At 40.4% G+C, this 20478-nt stretch overlaps 1 protein-coding gene across 1 annotated transcript in view; it reads right to left on the bottom strand.

The window, feature by feature from the left end:
* The window catches only part of LOC126188366 (uncharacterized), a 171026-nt gene that overhangs the window by 63044 nt on the left and 87504 nt on the right, over nucleotides 1-20478 (bottom strand). The window contains exon 6 of the mRNA XM_049929964.1: nucleotides 5677-5820. Coding sequence (XP_049785921.1) covers nucleotides 5677-5820 — 144 coding nt within the window. The remainder of the gene's footprint in view (nucleotides 1-5676; nucleotides 5821-20478) is intronic.

Raw genomic sequence — 20478 nt, 5'->3', positions numbered from 1 at the left:
GTCAATGAGAGAAGTGTCCAGGCATCTCAGAGTGAACCAAAGCAATGTTGTTCAGGCATGGAGGAGATACAGAGAGACAGGAACTGCTGATGACATGCCTTACTCAGGCCACCCAAGAGCTACTACTGCAGTGGATGACTGCTACCTATGGATCATGGCTTGGAGGAACCCTGACAGCAACACCACCATGTTGAATAATGCTTTGCGTGCTGCCACAGGACATCGTGTTATGACTCAAACTGTGTGCAATATGCTGCATGATGCGCAACTTCACTCCCAACGTCCACAGGGAAGTCCATCTTTGTAATCATGACACCATGCAGTGCAGTACAGATGGGCCCAACAACATGTCGAACTGACTGCTCAGGATTGGCATCATGTTCTCTTCACCAATGAGTGTTGCGTATGCCTTCGACCAGACAATCGTTGGAGACGTGTTTGGAGACAACCCGATTAGGCTGAATGCCTTAGACACACTGTCCAGCAAGTGCAGCAAGATGGAGGTTTGCTGATGTTTTGGGGTGGCATTATGTGGGGCCAGTGTGTGCCACTGGTGGTCTTGGAAGGTGCCGTAATAGCTGTACGATAGGTGAATGCCATCCTTCGACCGATAGTACAACCATATTGGTTTTACATTGGCGAGGCCTTCATCTTCATGGATGACAGTTCATGCCCCCATCATGCACACCTTGTGAATGACTTCCTTCAGGATAATGACATCACTCGACTAGAGTGGCCATGTTCTCCAGGCATGAACCCTATTGAACATGCCCAGGATATATTGAAAATGGCTGTTTACAGATGACATGACCCACCAACCTCTCTGAGGGATCTATGCCAAATCGCCATTGAGGAGTGGGACAATTGGGACCAACAGTGTCTTGATGAACTTGTGGATAGCATGCCAGAAAAATACAGGCATGCATCAGTGCAAGAGGATGTGCTACTGTGTATTAGAGGTACCAGTGTGTACAGGGATCTGGACCACCACCCCCAAGTCTCGCTGTATAGTGGTACAGCATGCAATGTGTGGTTTTCATGACCAATGAAAAGGGTGGAAATGATGTTTATGTTGATCTCTATTCCAATTTTCTGTACAGGTTCCAGAACTCTCAGAACCGAGGTGATGGAAAACTTTTTTGACGTATGTATTTTTGTACATAAAACATACAGACTTATGTTGTTCTGTAGGGAGGAAAGAAGAATGTAATATATACAAGTGTAAGGAATAGTCATAAAGAAAAATAGAAAATATATACTGGACAACAGTCCAACAGCTGTAATGTAAATAATGGAAATTGTTTTCATGTTAATTTATTACTTATTAAATTTGGTTAAGTAGTCTGATGCTGGTTCATTTATGCGCTGTGGAAGGTGAGAGGGTACAAGATTTTCCACTGATTCATTGGAAAGAATTTCGTTATAATATATTTGATTAATAGGAAAATCCTGTACTGGCTTGATGTATAAATGAACATGCTTACATAGTTATAGGTTTGGCTAAAATTGACACAGAAGGTCATTTAGAGGTTTAGAAGTATCCTTATTATGTATGAAGATTTATTACACAGCATGTTCTGTTGTCATTGTTCTATTTATTCATCGGAGGTATTCCATATGGGCTACATACAGCAACAAGAGCTTTAGTGCTGTACTTGATGTTATTGCAAGTACAGCAAAGAAACTTCTGCACTGTACATGGTACCAAGGAATATCAAGGACACAAACATGATGTAGTACAATAATGTCAATATAATATGTTGGATCTTTCAGAAATAGCATTTTGCTCAGTTGGTTGAATATCAGAGAGTGTGATGAATTTTGACCTCACATAAAGACAATACTAATGCCTAATCTCTTGTCTGATGTATAATCAATGTATAATAAATTATGATTGTAGCTCCAAGTTGTCAGAATACTGATTAAGGAGATACTGGCATTGAATCAAGATTTAAGAAGATTTCATCTAATTGAGAGCAGATGTGTAGTTTATTTGTAACAGACATACTGACTGCACTTTCACATCATGCAGCTTGGGCTTAGCTGCAGTGGTATTCACATAGGTGTTCTGATATACAGTACATTCAAACCACATTCAGATACCATTTTAGTTTATGATCAAATACTGAAATAATTTTTTAAGTCTTGTGTGAACTTATTGTAAAAAAATACACCCTCCTTTTAAAAGGTCCTTCTACATCAGATATACAAGGTGTTCTTTTTAACTGAAGACATTGAAATATCTCAAACACTACACAACAGATCAAAAAAATTTGTCTTGGAGAGGGTCATCCAATAATATCACACTCTGCCCCATCCCATGCAAATGGCAAGAGCCAACTTTGAAATCTTCAATGAGAACCCCCATTTTTTATTCCAGATTACCATTCTACAAAGAAATCTACATATGTTTTGACTGAATTATTTTCTTTATTTCACCACAGATGACACTGTAGTCGGAGGAATAGAAATAGGTACACAATCATAACTTACGACACGCTACAAAATGGCTCTTGAATATCCAAGGGCACCTGGGACCCCACTTCCATGATGTAAGGGTAGGACAGGTTAGTATTTCATAACATCTAATTGGAAACCTTTTTCACGATGTTGTATTCCTCTAACATATCAAAAAGGGGATGAACTATGATGTATCCTAACAGGCAGTACACTGCAACTAGGCTGACGTATTGTGCAGTTGCGGAACAGATAGTGACTCTGATCATTACAATATTTGCACAGTGTTTATTGCCTACACACCTAACTACCATCTGGAGAACAGATGTGCAAGTAGGTGATGAATGTTGCAGGCACAAAATAAAAAATTGAAATGATCCTAATTTCAGAGAATGGAGGAGCAAAGTTGAGACTGCTGTTGCCTTGTATGCCAAGCATTTCACAGTGAGAGCTCACTTTCATTCATTTTTTCACAAGGTTGTGAACGTCTTAATGTCTGACAGCAGTGTACTCACTGGCAAAAGGAAATGAAGCAAATATGTTCAGGAAAAGCTAATGAAATAGCTGTACTAGTGGCACTATGCCACAACCCATGTATAAGCACCCAGCAATCACACCGTGATTCCAGTATGTCTGCAGTAGTATTTTCACAATAATGCAACATAGCATGTGTCACTGAATCAAGAACTTCATGCCATCAATTTCCATAACCGTCAAAAAATGCAAACAACTCCCACATCCTTTGCTGAGGCATTATTTTCTGATGAGTCTATATTCATCAACCATGATAGCATTAACCAGCATAACATGCATCAGTGGAGTGTAGACAATTCCTGTTGGTTATGGTAAGTTGACTGTCAATGTCTTTGATCAGTTAATGTATGGTGTGGTATCATAGGGACCAAACTCACTAGTCCATATTTTATCAATGGCATGTTGAATAGACACAAATATCCAACATTGCTCCCTCTAACTACCCCCTTTTTTATTAATGTTGAACAGCCTGACTGACCAGCACTTCCAGTCATGTGAAAAAGTGCAAAATTTGATCAATTCATGGATTTCCTCACTAGACTGGGGGATTTGTAGATTGCCCAGAGGATCTACATCTATATCAACATCTATACAATGCAAACCATTGTGAGGTGCTTGGCAAAGATATGCCCCATTGTACCATTTATTATTGTTTCTTCCTGTCCCATTCACATATTGAGCATGGGATGAGTGATCATTTGAATGCGCTCTTTGCATGCTGTAATTATTCCAATCTTAGCCTCACGATGTTTATGTTAGAGAAATGTAGGAGGTTGTAGTACATCCACAGAGTAATAATTTGAAGCTGGTCCTTGAAGCTTTGTTAATAGACTTTCTCAGAGTAATTTATGTCTTTCTTCAAGAGTCTGCCAGATCAATTTCTTCAGTATCTCTGTGACACTCTCCCATGGATGAAACAGAACTGTGATCATTCCATGTTGCCCTTCTCTGTATGCATTCAATATCCCTGTTGGTCCTATCTGGTATGGATCCCAGACACTTGAGCAACATTTTAGAACTGGTCACACAAGTGATTTGCAAGCAGTCTGTTTTGTAGACTGATAGCACTTCACCAGTATTCTACCAATAAAATGAAGTCTACCAGCTGCTTTATCCATGACAGAACCTAAGTGATCACTCCATTTCATACAGCCTTCAAAGTGTTACACCCAGTTATTTCTATGAGTTGGCCCATTCCAACAGTGATTCATTAATATTCCATTCATAGGATACTACATTTGTTCATTTTGTGAACTCCAAAATTTTACATTTCTGAACATTTAAAGTAATTTACCAATCTCTGCACCACATTGAAATCTTTTCAAGATCTGACTGAATATTTTACAGCTCCTCTCAGATAGTACTTCATTATAGATAACAGCATCATCTGCAAACAGCTTGATATTACTACTAATGCTGTCTGCAAGGTCATTGATATACAACATGAACAGAAAGTGTCTCAACACACTTCCCTGAGCACACCTGAAGTTACTTCTACAACTGAAGAGTAATCTCCTTCCAGGATAATATGTTGTATTCTCCCTACCAAAAAGTCCTCAACCCAATCACAAATTTCACTTGATACTCCATATAATCATACTTTTGACAATAAATGTAGGTGCAGTATTGAGTCAAATGCTTTTTGGAAATCATTAAACATTGCATCTACTTGGTTGCCTTGATCCAATGCTTTCAGTATATCATGAAGTGCAGATTGGGTTTCATATGACTGATGTTTTCAAAATCCATGCTGGTTGACACTGAGGAGGTCATTCTGTTCAGAATACCTGAAGATAGGAGAAAGTAGTGGCCAGCAACGATCAGTGCTTTGAACTGTAACTTTTTTGTAAGTTTCTGACAGTAAAGCCTTGAACTTTCAGAAAAAAATGGAAGTAAAGTTGTAGCTTAATATTTTATGACCAGTCTATTTTTCTGTGTCCCCCTAGCCACCTGTCTACCATATACGATGCACTTAGGTTCGCCCCTTATTAACTTTTGGAAAATGTTCTGTTAGTAATCTCTGCTTTGCTTGTTGCCCTAGCCCCCATACCTAAGCTTTCAGGTATTAAAATATCATCCAGTGCAGTCACCAATAATTTGTCTTTTCTTCCCATCCTGCCTGGTAAGTCTCCCTCTACCCAGGGTTCTGGGTGACTTTTCCATAACTCTCCCCATTTCTTATACCTTGCCAATCCTTTTCTTTCATCTTTCTTCCTACCCCTTCAACCCTACTGCCAGAAAATAAGCCACTCGCTCTGAAACCTTACATATAACTTTTTAATGTATTTTATCTTGCTGCCACCTAGTGAGTAGGTTTCTTATCCACCCAGTTATATTACATTTTCAAAAAATAATTATTTTCATTGATGAAGAATTAGTTTTGTTTGTCAGGAACAATATTTTCTGAAATTCTGATGATTATGTGCCAATACAAGATTTTCTGTGAGGTCTTTCATAATGTTACAACATAATATATATTCCAAAATCATACTACAAATTTATGTAATCAGTAACAACAGATCTGATATGTATGGTCAGAACAGTGAATTTGCTGCTAGGAAGAGCATTTTGATGCCAGTTATTAACTAGTTTTAATTCTGTTTAGATTTTTCAGATGAGATGCTACATATTGAATAATGGTTGACTTGCTCAATGCTGATATGCCACACATTTGAGATGCTGTACCTTTTCTCTTTCCTGAGAACTTCTTGATAAGGATCTAACAGAAAGTTTGCTGTGTGATCGTTCTGTGTCTGAAGTTCTTCTACGTTGCTTCAGATGATGATGTTTGTCTTCCATCGAATGAGGCTCTCGTAATTTAATTCGGACCTAAAACACAAAATGTCATTAACATCCATTATCACAAGAAATAAAGAATACTTTAACTCCATAATCAACACACATGCCATATAAACATCAAACAAGACTAACTTCACAGACCAGTATTTATTTTTGTAGTTGTCCTTCTTACAAGTAAAAATCAACAAGGTGTTCTAACTATAGTGGGAAATGTGGCTGCAAAGAATATCAGTATCTTTTATCTGGTATAATCTGAAAACTTGAAACAATGATTCTTAGGTTTGGAAACATCAACAAAAAGACAGGAAATAATTAGTCTCATTTTATATTATAGTGAAGAAATTACCATTTAAATAATTTAAGGAGTAAAGAAAGAAACTCACTGGATAAGTGTGCTGAGTCACTGATGGAGACATAAACAAGTGTGTGAATATTGCTAGCAACATGCTCTGTTTTATTTATGTATCTATCAACAAAAAAGACCATCAACTATTCAGTGAGTTGTTACCTCTACTCTTTAAATTATTTACAATCCACCAAGGACTTTAAAATATCTTCCACATCTACACCCATACTCCGCAAGCCACCTGACAGTGTGTAGTGGAGGGTACCTTGAGTACCTCTATCGGTTCTCCCTTCTATTCCCGTCTTGTATTGTTCGTGGAAAGAAAGATTGTTGGTATGCTTCTGTGTGGGCTCCAATCTCTCTGATTGTATCCTCATGGTCTCTTCTAGAGATATATGTAGGAGGGACCAATATAATGCTTGACTCCTCGGTGAAGGTATGTTCTTGAAACTTCAACAAAAGCCTGTACTGAGCTACTGAGCATCTCTCCTGCAGAGTCTTCCACTGGATTTTATCTATCAGCTCTGTAATGCTTTTGCAATTACTAAATGATTCTGTAATGAAGCACGCTGCTCTCCATTGGATCTTCTCTATCTCTTCTATCAACCCTATCTGGTACAGATCCCACTCCAGTGAGCAGTATTCAAGCAGTGGGTGAACAAGTGTACTGTAAACTACTTCCTTTGTTTTTGGACTGCATTTCCTTAGGATTCTTCCAATGAATCTCAGTCTGGCATCTGCTTTACCAACGATTAATTTTATATGGCCATTCCATTTTAAATCACTCTTAAAGCCTAATAATTTATGGAATTAACTGCTTCCAGTTGCTTATCTGCTACATTGTAGCTAAATGATAAAGGATCTTTCTACTTGTCTACATTGAGATTCAATTGCCATTCCCTGCACCAAGCATCAATTCGTTGCAGATCCTCCGGCATTTCAGTATAATTTTCCATTATTATAACCTCTCAATATACTACAGCATCATCCACAAAAAGCCTCAGTAAACTTCCGATGTTATCTACAAGGTCATTTATGTATATTGTGAATAGCTGCGGTCCTACGACACTCCCCTGTGGCACACCTGAAATCACTCTTACTTCGGAAGACTTCTCTCCATTGAGAATGACATGCTGCGTTCTGTTATCTAGGAACTCTTCAATCAAATCACACAATTGGTCTGATAGTCCATATGCTCTTACTTTGTTTGTTAAATGACTGTGTGGAACTGTATCAAGCGCCTTGCGGAAGTCAAGAAACATGGCATCTACCTGGGAACCCATGTCTATGGCCCTCTGAGTCTCGTGGACGAATAGCGTGAGCTGGGTTTCACATGTTCGTCTTTTTTGAAACCCATGCTGATTCCTACAGAGTAGATTTCTAGTCTCCAGAAAAGTCATTATACTCAAACATAATACATGTTCCAAAATTCTACAAGTGATCGACGTTAGAGATCTAGGTCTATAGTTCTGCACATCTGTTTGACATCCCTTCTTGAAAACAGGGATGACCTATGCCCTTTTCTGATCTTTTGGAATGCTACACTCTTCTAGAGACCTAAGGCACACCACTGCAAGAAAGGGAGCAAGTTCCTTCACATACTCTGTGTAAAATTGAATTGGTATCCCATCAGGTTCAGTGGCCTTTCTCTTTTTAGTTATTTTAATTGTTTTTCTATCCCCCTGTCATCTATTTTGATATCTACCATTTTGTAAATTGTGCAACAGTGCAGTCTTCCTCTATGAAACAGCTTTGGAAAAAGACATTTAGTATTGCGACCTTTAGTCTGTCATCCTCTGTTTCAGTACCATTTTGGTCACAGAGTGACTGGACATTTTGTTTTGGTCCACCTTCCATTTTATTTAAATTATCACTTAATATTCGGACATTTAAAAAAAAAGCACAATTAAAAAGTGATTTATGTGTTTTACAGTAAATCTACATCTACAACTACTTTGTTACTCTGCAATTCAAACTCAAGTGCCTGGCAGAGGGTTCATTGAACCATTTTCATACTACTTCTCTACCATTCCACCGTAGAATGGCGCGTGGGAAAAAGGAACACCTAAATCTTTCCATTTAAGTTCTGATTTCTCTTAGTTTGTTATGATGATCATTTCTCCTTATGTAGGTTGGGTGTCAACAAAATATTTTCGCATTCAGAAGAGAAAGTTGGTGATTGAAATTTCGTAAATACATCTCACCACAAAGAAAACAGCCTTTGTTTCAGTGACTGCTACCCTAACTCGCTTCTCATATCAGTGACACTGTCACCCCTATTGTGCGATAACACAAAATGAACTGCCCTCCTTTGCACTTTTTCGATCTCCTCCGTCAAACCTACCTGTTAAGGATATCACACCATACAGCAATATTACAGCAGAGGATGGACAAGTGTAATGTAGGCTGTCTCTTTAGAGGGCTTGTCGCATCTTCTAAGTGTTCTGCCAACAAAGCACAGTCTTTGTTTTGCCTTACCCACAATATTATCTATGTGGTCTTTCCAATTTAAGTTGCTTGTAATTGTAATTTCTAGGTATTTAGTCAAATTGAGAGCCCTTAGATTTGTACAATTTATCTTATACCCAAAATTTATCAGATTTCTCTTAGTACCCATGTGGATGACCTCACACTTTTCTTTGTTTAGTATCAATTGCCACTTTTCCCACCATACAGAAATTCTCTCTATATCATTTTGTAATTGGAATTGATCGTCCGATGATTTTACTAGACAGTAAATTACAGTGTCATTTGCAAAAAATCTTAGGGGGCTGCTCAGATTATCACCTAGATCATTTATGTAAATCAGAAACAGCAGATGGCCTATGTCACTACCTTGCAGAATGCCAGATATCACTTCTGTTCTACTTGATGATTTACCATCTGTCACTACAAACTGTGACCTCTCTGAGAGGAAATCATGAATCCAGTCACACAACTGAGACGATACTCCATATGCACACAATTTGATTAATAGTTACTTGTAAGGAACGGTATCAAAAAGCCTTCTGGAAATCGAGGAATATGGAATCGATCTGAGATTCTCTGTAGACAGCACACATTACTTCATGGGAATAAAGAGCTAGCTGTGTTGCACAAGAACGATATTTTCTGAATCCATGTTGGTTACGTATCAGTAAGACATTTTCTTCAAGGTGATTGATAATGTATATGCTCCAAAATCCTATTGAAAATTGAGGTCAGTGATATGGCTCTGTAATTCAATGGGTTACTCCTATTTCCTTTCTTGAAAATTGGTGTGGCCTGTGCTACTTTCCAGTCTTTAGCAACAGACCTTTCACCAAGTGAGTGGTTGTATATGATTGCTAAGAAAGACACAATTGTGTATGCATACTCTCAAAGGAACCTGATTTTTATACCATGTGAACTGGAAGACTTGCCTTTCTTAAGTGATTTGAGTTGTTTCACAACATCTAAGATAACTACTCTTATGTCACTCATGCTAACAGCTGTTCTGGTTTCAAATTCTGGAATATTTACTTCATCTTCTTGCATGAAGGAATCATGGAAACTGTATTTAGTAACTCCGCTTTAGTGGCACCATCATTGATAACATTTCCATCACTATCACACAGTGATGGTATTGACTGTCTTTTGCCACTGGTGTACTTCACCTATGACCAGAATCTCTTTGGGTTTTCTGCCATATTTTGAGACAATGCCTCATTGTGGAAACTATTAAAAGCAGACAGATCTGCATTCTCAATAGTTTTCTGTAAAATAAATTAATAACAAGCATGGACATACATGAAATAACACACTACCATGATGCCTTATAATACTATACAAAATCACCTTGGAAATGTTTATTTATTTATCTACACATTGTTTTTCATAAACCATAACATGAAAGAGAGCCTTCAGCAACATGTAAAGTGTCTCTTTTTGTCTAATTCTTAAAAAAAAGTTTATTTAACTTTACCAAGTCCACTGTCAGCTTTCTAACTTTAGTGCGCCAACCACATTTCATCAGAAATGTGCAAAGTAGGAAGTGGTTTGAAGCCAGCTGCAGAGAAATGTGACTCTTATGCCTTACAAAATATAAAACAGCCATCACAATGCTGTACGGCAAGCTGGCCCAATGAGGTGTAGAAACAGCCCAAGCAAGCACAGCTCAGAAGCATATAAACACCTAGCCATTTGACACTAAAGTCACATCTCTTAATATCAGAGCTCTATCATCATCGGGCTGTGGTGCTCAGATGCCATTCAGAATGGACCACCATTTGACTCTTCATCAGGGCAGTCCTCCCTGAAACTGTGGGAACTAGAGTTACCACCACATTGGGCCAGCATCAGCCCCAGGAAGTAGCTCACCAGCCATCAACATAGGGCAGTGGGTCACAGCCATTGGGTCACCTGCCTTGCACCTGCCAGATAGTGCAGGATGTGTGAGCTGTGTCACAACATATGTGGCCAAGGCTAGCTGAGACTGCTCAGACCCAGAGTTACCAATGACAGAAGCATTTGCAGCAGCAGCCACTTCTAGGTCTCCTTTTTCCATCCCCAGAATGTGAAGCATACATAGTGACACCTTTCCATAAGCATTATGGGGTGACAATACATGCAAGACCACCAGATACCACAGATGTGCTGCCATTTCCTATGTTGAACCATGATGGGGAGCTGTAATAAAGAAATTTAGAATTTCACGCCATCCAACTGTCACCACATGGCATCCCCCCTGCACCACAGATCCACCAGCTACTTCAAAATAACGGCACATAGTATGTTGAACATTGGAAAGTCCAGGATGGGACAATAACAATATGGAAAGAACGGATTGTTACTCAGCACTGAGAGGAGGCATTCTGTCACAGACATGCACATGGATTAAGTCTTTCTTAACATGTAAAAAAAAATCACACACGTTCCCACAAGCAAGTCACATGTAGTCATGGCCATTCTCATCTCCAGCTGCTAAGGCCCAAGTGGGCTTTTATATCTGTAACTCAACAACTCCTTCATATGGTAGGTAGTGATCTACCCTGCTCCCACAAAGTAAGTTGATAATCCCATATGCAGGTCAATAAAATCAAATTTGATTTCTGAGTGAAAGGCAGGTACAGCCAAAGTTTTGCACAGGCCCTTCAGCACATGCCTGTGACCCAATATGTAAAGGAACCTACAGTGTTTCTAGTAAAAGCAAATTATTAGAATCCTGCATAGCTCACCTGCTTAATTGTCTCCATAAAAAAGAAGTCCCCCTTCTGTTGCCAAAAGAATACTATTTGCACTCCATTCATCACCTTTTCTTATAGATTATGAAACCCACTTGCTGTTGTTCTTAGCAACATATGCACCCACACACAGCATCAGGTCTATTATTTCTCATTAGTTAAAGGCTGGTACAGTGAGGCCAACTGAGTTTGTCAAAAACATTTTCTCAAGCCAAGAACATTGTAAACAGTCTGGAAATGGAGTGTTGGCCAACAAACTTTCATTTTTTTATGGTCTTAAATTTCATCTTTTTACTGACCACAAGCTACTCTTGTCAGTTTTTGGATTTAAGGCAAAACCATCAGTACATGCATCACAACGCCACCTTCGATGGGCTCTCTATTTGAAAAATTTCCTCTATCCCATCCCAACCAGAACACAACTATATCTAATGGCTTTGTATGGGTGACAATGTTACGTGGTTAATCTGACAACATGCCATTTATCAGGAACACCCCATCCCAGTTGATCTCTCTGTGGCTAGCACCAACACAGCCACGGGATGAGTTTGCATTGACTTTGCAGCCCCTTTCTTGGGGTCCATAGGGTTGCTATTGTAGACACGTACTTCCACTTCCCATATGTCATCTGACTCAAGCAGACAATAACAATGTCCACAGTGGGACCCTTGTAATATATCTTCATAATAGAAGGTGCACCCCCACGCTGGTGACTAACAATGGCCCCAATTTGTAGCCACCAATTTCTAAGGGTTTTGCGTCCACAACGAAATTAAACATCTTAGCGTAGCCATCTGAAGCAACCACAAATACATTTGCAAAACAGTTTGTTCATACATTCAAAATTCAAATTTTGAAATCATTGGTGTCTGCTAAAATGGCTTCAGTATTAATCACCCTCCTAGCTTCTTAAGGGTCCGCACTCTTCATGTTCGAAGCCCAACAGAGCTACTATATGGTTGCCCTCATAGGATACTTCTAGGTCTCCTTTTTCCATCCCCAGAATGTGAAGCATACATAGTGACACCTTTCCATATGCATGTTCTAGTGTAGGCATGAACATCTGGGAAGAATCCAAGTTGGATCCAAGGGCCCATGGTGGGATAGTAGGAATGCCAGGTAATGTGGGGGTCTACAGTGTGTGGAATATTGTCTGGCATCACAAGCAACTCCATTTGTGACTCTCTGACCGGCAGCCTCTCTTGTTGGGATGTCTGCTGTAGCAATCACACTGAGCATGAGATGTAAAAAGTTGGAGACTCCTCCATCCATTATATTTCCTACTCCCATGAATAACTAAAATTTCTTCAGGTTTTTCATTCTACTTTCAATACAGTTACACACATAATATGTACATGAATGTTGTAAAATGTTATTTATTTATTTAACCACAGGTGATTGGGGCCATCAGGTCCTTTCTTACATAGGGCCAGGGTTGCACACATACAGTACCTTTTTTGCACCATAATAATTTTAATATGACAAGTAGTATTAAAACAATCTGAATGTCTATAATGACAATGTGAGTTAGTAATACTATGAACTAATATAGTTAATGCTGGTAGTGCTTGCATTTCTGCTGCTGCTGCTGCCACTAATACTGATAATAGGAACCTCCCACAGAAGAACCCCAAAAGTGCCCCACTTGTGACAGGATACTTTCTGGGACTGGATCAGACTCTGAATGTGGCTCTCCAGCAGGGATACGACTTCCTCAAATCCTGCCCTGAAATGAGATCTATCCTTCATGAAATCCTCCCCACTCCATTAAGAGTGTCTTTCCGCCATCCACCTAACCTTCGTAACCTCTTAGTTCATCCCTATGAAATCCCCAAACCACCTTCCCTACCCTCTGGCTCCTACCCTTGCAACCGCCCCCGGTGTAAAACCTGTCCCATGCACCCTCCCACCACCACCTACTCTAGTCCTGTAACCCGGAAGGTGTACACAATCAAAGGCAGAGCCACGTGTGAAAGCACCCACGTGATTTACCAACTGACCTGCCTACACTGTGAAGCTTTCTATGTGGGAATGACCAGCAACAAACTGTCCATTCACATGAATGGACACAGGCAGACTGTTTTGTTGGTAATGAGGATCACCCTGTGGCTAAACATGCCTTGGTGCACGGCTAGCACATCTTGGCACAGCGTTACACCGTCTGGGTTATCTGGATACTTCCCACTAACACCAACCTGTCAGAACTCCGGAGATGGGAACTTGCCCTTCAATATATCCTCTCTTCCCGTTATCCACCAGGCCTCAATCTCCGCTAATTTCAAGTTGCCGCCACTCATACCTCACCTGTCATTCAACAACATCTTTGCCTTTGCACTTCTGCCTTGACTGACATCTCTGCCCAAACTCTTTGTCTTTAAATATGTCTGCTTGTGTCTGTATATGTGTGGATGGATATGTGCGTGTGCGCGAGTGTATACCCGTCCCTTTTTCCCCCTAAGGTAAGTCTTTCCGCTCCCGGGACTGGAATGACTCCTTACCCTCTCCCTTAAAACCCACATCCTTTCGTCTTTCCCTCTCCTTCCCTCTTTCCTGATGAGGCAACAGTTTGTTGCGAAAGCTTGAATTTTGTGTGTATGTTTGTGTTCGTTTGTGTGTCTGTACATACACACAAAATTCAAGCTTTCGCAACAAACTGTTGCCTCATCAGGAAAGAGGGAAGGAGAGGGAAAGACGAAAGGATGTGGGTCTTAAGGGAGAGGGTAAGGAGTCATTCCAGTCCCGGGAGCGGAAAGACTTACCTTAGGGGGAAAAAGGGACAGGTATACACTCGCACACACACACACATATATATATATATTAGAGGGAAACATTCCACGTGGAAAAAATATATCTAAAAAGAAAGATGATGAGACTTACCAAACAAAAGCGCTGGCAGGTCGATAGACACACAAACAAACACACACATACACACAAAATTCAAGCTTTTGCAACAAACGGTTGCTTCGTCAGGAAAGAGGGAAGGAGAGGGAAAGACGAAAGGATGTGGGTTTTAAGGGAGAGGGTAAGGAGTCATTCCAATCCCGGGAGTGGAAAGACTTACCCTAGGGGGAAAAAAGGACAGGTATACATTCGCACACACACACATATCCATCCGCATATACACAGACACAAGCAGACATTTTTGAATGATATATGGGGAGAGATAAAGGTGAAGTAGAAAGCAAATGGAGATCTGGTGTGAAAAAAGGCGAAAAAGGGTTGGTTAGAGCTGGGCTATGTTGATCCTGTGGTGAACTTGTGTAGGTGGATAACGATGTGCATAAAGGTTAGGTGGTTGTGTTGCCGCCAAAACACGTTAACGGGTGGAGAAATTCGGAAAAATTTCGAAAAAACTACGTGAGGATGTATTAAAAGGAGTAGTATGGTGGTGGCAGATTATGGAAATGAGGCTAACAATTGTCTGATGAAGAAATAATGACGTTAAAACCTGTGGGAAGTGGCTAAAAATGATCGGTGATGTGAGAATAACGGAAATGGAAATAAAGCAAAAGTTATTAAAACTAGCCGAAAAGGTTGTTTAATAGCTGAAAGGAACTGTTTGTGAACTAGAAACGATGAATTTTATAGCAGCGTTAGTGTTGAAAGTGGAAAAAAATTTTTTTTTGGTTATGGGTTGGAAGTGGGTTACGTATTATTACGTATTATTGAGTATATATCGGCGGGATAAAATTGTATAGTGGATTACGGTAAAAAGGAGAAGGTGAATACAAAGTGAAACTACTGGCAAAAACAGAAGGAGGAAATAAGACGACAGAAAAGACTTCGAAATGTAACAGTGACAATAACAAACATAATTGTTGGGATCAAACTAATGATATGAATATAATAGAGGGAAACATTCCACGTGGAAAAAATATATCTAAAAAGAAAGATGATGAGACTTACCAAACAAAAGTGCTGGCTGGTCGATAGACACACAAACAAACACACACATACACACAAAATTCAAGCTTTTGCAACAAATGGTTGCTTCGTCAGGAAAGAGGGAAGGAGAGGGAAAGACGAAAGGATGTGGGTTTTAAGGGAGAGGATAAGGAGTCATTTCATTCCCAGGAGTGGAAAGACAAGACTTACCCTAGGGGGAAAAAAGGACAGGTATACATTCGCACACACACACATATCCATCCGCATATACACAGACACAAGCAGACATTTATTTGTGTGTCTATCGACCTGCCAGCGCTTTTGTTTGGTAAGTCTCATCATCTTTCTTTTTTTAATATATATATATATATATATATATATATATATATATATATATATATATATATATATATATATATATATATATATGCTTATAATAGAATAATAGAAGGAAACATTCCACATAGGAAAAATATATCTAAAAACAAAGATGATGTGACTTACCAAATGAAAGTGCTGGCAGGTCGACAGACACACAAACGAACACAAACATACACCTTTCGTCTTTCCCTCTCCTTCCCTCTTTCCTGATGAGGCAACAGTTTGTTGTGAAAGCTTGAATTTTGTGTGTATGTTTCTGTTCGTTTGTGTGTCTGTTGACCTGCCAGCACTTTCATTTGGTAAGTCACATCATCTTTGTTTTTTTTATATATATATAATAGAGGGAAACAACCCACGTGGGAAAAATATTTCTAAAAAGAAAGATGATGAGACTTACCAAACAAAAGCACTGGCAGGTCGATAGACACACAAACAAACACAAACATACACACAAAATTCTAGCTTTCGCAACTAACGGTTGCCTCGTCAGGAAAGAGGGAAGGAGAGGGAAAGACGAAAGGATTTGGGTTTTAACGGAGAGGGTAAGGAGTCATTCCAATCCCGGGAGCGGAAAGACTTACCTTAGGGGGAAAAAAGGACAGGTATACACTCGCACACACACACATATCCATCCGCATATACACAGACACAAGCAGACATTTGTAAAGGCAAAGAGTTTGGGCAGAGATGTCAGTCGGGGCGGAAGTACAGAGGCAAAGATGAAAGACAGGTGAGGTATGAGCGGCGGCAAATTGAAATTAGAAATTAGCGGAGATTGAGGCCTGGCGGATAGCGAGAAGAGAGGATATGCTGAAGGGCAAGTTCCCATCTCCGGAGTTCTGATAGGTTGGTGTTAGTGGGAAGTATCCAGAAAACCCGGACGGTGTAACACTGTGCCAAGATGTGCTGGCCGTGCACCAAGGCATGTTTAGCCACAGGGTGATTCTTCCCAAAATTCACAAACCCAATCATCCCGGCCGTCCCATTGTAGCTGGTTACCAAGCCCCCACAGAACACATCTCTGCCTACGTAGATCAACACCTTCAACCCATTACATGCAGTCTCCCATCCTTCATCAAAGACACCAACCACTTTCTCGAACGCCTGGAATCCCTACCCAGTCTGTTACCGCCGGAAACCATCCTTGTAACCATTGATGCCACTTCCTTATACACAAATATTCCGCATGTCCAGGGCCTTGCTGCGATGGAGCACTTCCTTTCACGCCGATCACCTGCCGCCCTACCTAAAACCTCTTTCCTCATTACCTTAGCCAGCTTCATCCTGACCCACAACTTCTTCACTTTTGAAGGCCAGACATACCAACAATTAAAGGGAACAGCCATGGGTACCAGGATGGCCCCCTCGTATGCCAACCTATTCATGGGTCGCTTAGAGGAAGCCTTCTTGGTTACCCAGGCCTGCCAACCCAAAGTTTGGTACAGATTTATTGATGACATTTTCATGATCTGGACTCACAGTGAAGAAGAACTCCAGAATTTCCTCTCCAACCTCAACTCCTTTGGTTCCATCAGATTCACCTGGTCCTACTCTAAATCCCATGCCACTTTCCTTGACGTTGACCTCCACCTGTCCAATTGCCAGCTTCACACGTCCGTCCACATCAAATCCACCAACAAGCAACAGTACCTCCATTATGACAGCTGCCACCCATTCCACATCAAACGGTCCCTTCCCTACAACCTAGGTCTTCGTGGCAAATGAATCTGCTCCAGTCCGGAATCCTTGAACCAATACACCAACAACCTGAAAACAGCTTTTGCATCCCGTAACTACCCTCCCGACCTGGTACAGAAGCAAATAACCAGAGCCACTTCCTCATCTCCTCAAACCCGAAACCTTCCACAGAAGAACCCCAAAAGTGCCCCACTTGTGACAGGATACTTTCTGGGACTGGATCAGATTCTGAATGTGGCTCTCCAGCAGGGATACGACTTCCTCAAATCCTGCCCTGAAATGAGATCCATCCTTCATGAAATCCTCCCCACTCCACCAAGAGTGTCTTTCCGCCGTCCACCTAACCTTCGTAACCTCTTAGTTCATCCCTATGAAATCCCCAAACCACCTTCCCTACCCTCTGGCTCCTACCCCTGTAACCGCCCCCGGTGTAAAACCTGTCCCATGCACCCTCCCACCACCACGTATTCCAGTCCTGTAACCAGGAAGGTGTACACGATCAAAGGCAGAGCCACGTGTGAAAGCACCCACGTGATTTACCAACTGACCTGCCTACACTGTGAAGCGTTCTATGTGGGAATGACCAGCAACAAACTGTCCATTCGCATGAATGGACACAGGCAGACAGTGTTTGTTGGTAATGAGGATCACCCTGTGGCTAAACATGCCTTGGTGCACGGCCAGCACATCTTGGCACAGTGTTACACCGTCCAGGTTATCTGGATACTTCCCACTAACACCAACCCGTCAGAATTCCGGAGATGGGAACTTGCCCTTCAGCATATCCTCTCTTCTCGCTATCCGCCAGGCCTCAATCTCCGCTAATTTCTAATTTCAATTTGCCGCCGCTCATACCTCACCTGTCTTTCAACATCATCTTTGCCTCTGTACTTCCGCCTCGACTGACATCTCTGCCCAAACTCTTTGCCTTTACAAATGTCTGCTTGTGTCTGTGTATATGCGGATGGATATGTGTGTGTGTGTGTGTGTGTGTGTGTGTGTGTGCGCGCGAGTGTATACCTGTCCTTTTTTCCCCCTAAGGTAAGTCTTTCTGCTCCCGGGATTGGAATGACTCCTTACCCTCTCCCTTAAAACCCAAATCCTTTCGTCTTTCCCTCTCCTTCCCTCTTTCCTGACGAGGCAACCGTTGGTTGCGAAAGCTAGAATTTTGTGTGTATGTGTGTGTTTGTTTGTGTGTCTATCGACCTACCAGCGCTTTTGTTTGGTAAGTCTCATCATCTTTCTTTTTAGATATATTTTTTTCCACGTGGATATATATATATCTGAAAAGAAAGATGATGAGACTTACCAAACAAAAGCGCTGGCAGGTTGATAGACACACAAACAAACACAAACATACACACAAAATTCTAGCTTTCGCAACAAACGGTTGCTTCGTCAGGAAAGAGAGAAGGAGAGGGAAAGACGAAAGGATATGGGTTTTAAGGGAGAGGGTATATATATATATATATATATATATATATATATATATATATATATATATATATATATATATATATATAATAGAGGAAAAATTCCACGTGGGAAAAATATATTTAAAAAGAAAGATGATGAGACTTACCCAACAACGGATTTTTCTGCTCCCGGGATTGGAATGACTCCTTACCCTCTCCCTTAAAACCCAATCCTTTTGTCTTTCCTTCTCCTTCCCTCTTTCCTGACGAGGCAACCGTTGGTTGCGAAAGCTAGAGTTTTGTGTGTATGTTTGTGTTTATTTGTGTGTCTATCGACCTGCCAGCGCTTTTGTTGGGTAAGTCTCATCATATTTTACAGTAACTGTTTTCAGGACTTCTGCTGCAACAGATTGCCAGCTGCGATAAGTAAAACCAACCTAGAGAATGTTATACTATGCATTGTACAATACTGACACCTCTTCCTCTTTCTGAGCTTAACATCTCACTCATTGATTGTGAAGGGATGCTGACACAGTTTTTCAGAATAGCAAATGGGAAGTTGCGGTACAGAAAATGGCCCAATGACCCAGAGATCACTAGTGTGTGTGTGTGTGTGTGTGTGTGTGTGTAGTGTTATGAAACAATGTGTGTATAGTGAGTGCAGTGACTGATAATGAGGTATGAGTGAACAGTGTGACATTACATTATTTAATAAGTTATTTGTAAAAAAAGTATTGTATACCAGGAGAAAATCTAATGATTGTGTCTAACTAGAAGTCTGTAAATATATGTGTAAATGAATTAGCTTATTTTAAATTGATCTAAACTTGTAAAGAAACTCTTTGTCTTTAAATATGTCTGCTTGTGTCTGTATATGTGTGGATAGATATGTGTGTGTGTGTGCGAGTGTATACCCGTCCTTTTTTCCCCCTGAGGTAAGTCTTTCCGCTCCCGGGACTGGAATGACTCCTTACCCTCTCCCTTAAAACCCACATCCTTTCGTCTTTCCCTCTCCTTCCCTCTTTCCTGATGAGGCAACAGTTTGTTGCGAGAGCTTGAATTTTGTGTGTATGTTTGTGTTCGTTTGTGTGTCTGTCGACCTGCCAGCACTTTCATTTGGTAAGTCACATCATCTTTGTTTTTAGGTATATTTTTCCTTCGTGGAATGTTTCCTTCTATTATAACCATATCATTAATTTGAACCCAACAATTACGTTTGTTATTGTCGCCTTTGCATTTCGAAATCTTTCCAGTCGTCTTATTTCTCATTTTTCTCTTTATTTTCTCTTTCTGTTTTTACCAGTAGTTTCACTTTGTATTCAACTTCCCCTTTTACCGTAATCTACTATACAATTTTATCCCGCCTATATATGCTCAACAATACGTAACCCACTTCCCAACCATAACCAAAAAATTTTATTTTCCGCCTTCAACACCACCGCTGCTATAAAATCCACCGTTTCTAGTTCAATAACAGCTGCTTTCACGTATTTAACAACCATTTCGGCTAGTTCTAATAACTTTAACTTTATTTCCACTTCCGTTTTTCGCACTTCACTGATTATTTTAGCCGCTCCCCACAGGTTTTAACGTCATTATTTCTACAATTGTTAGCCCCATTTTCGTAATCTTTCACCACAACACCACTCCTTTAATACGTTTTTTCGAAATTTTCTCGAAATTTTCCCGAATTTCTCCGTCCTTTAACGTGATTTAGCGGCAACACAACCACCTAACCTTTTTGCACATCGCTGTCTACCAA

The sequence above is a fragment of the Schistocerca cancellata genome, chromosome 5 (assembly GCF_023864275.1).
Source record: "Schistocerca cancellata isolate TAMUIC-IGC-003103 chromosome 5, iqSchCanc2.1, whole genome shotgun sequence".
In the NCBI taxonomy this organism is placed as follows: Eukaryota; Metazoa; Arthropoda; class Insecta; order Orthoptera; family Acrididae; genus Schistocerca; species Schistocerca cancellata.
Note: the sequence above shows the minus strand (reverse complement) of the source record. Positions and strands in the feature narration are given on the sequence as shown.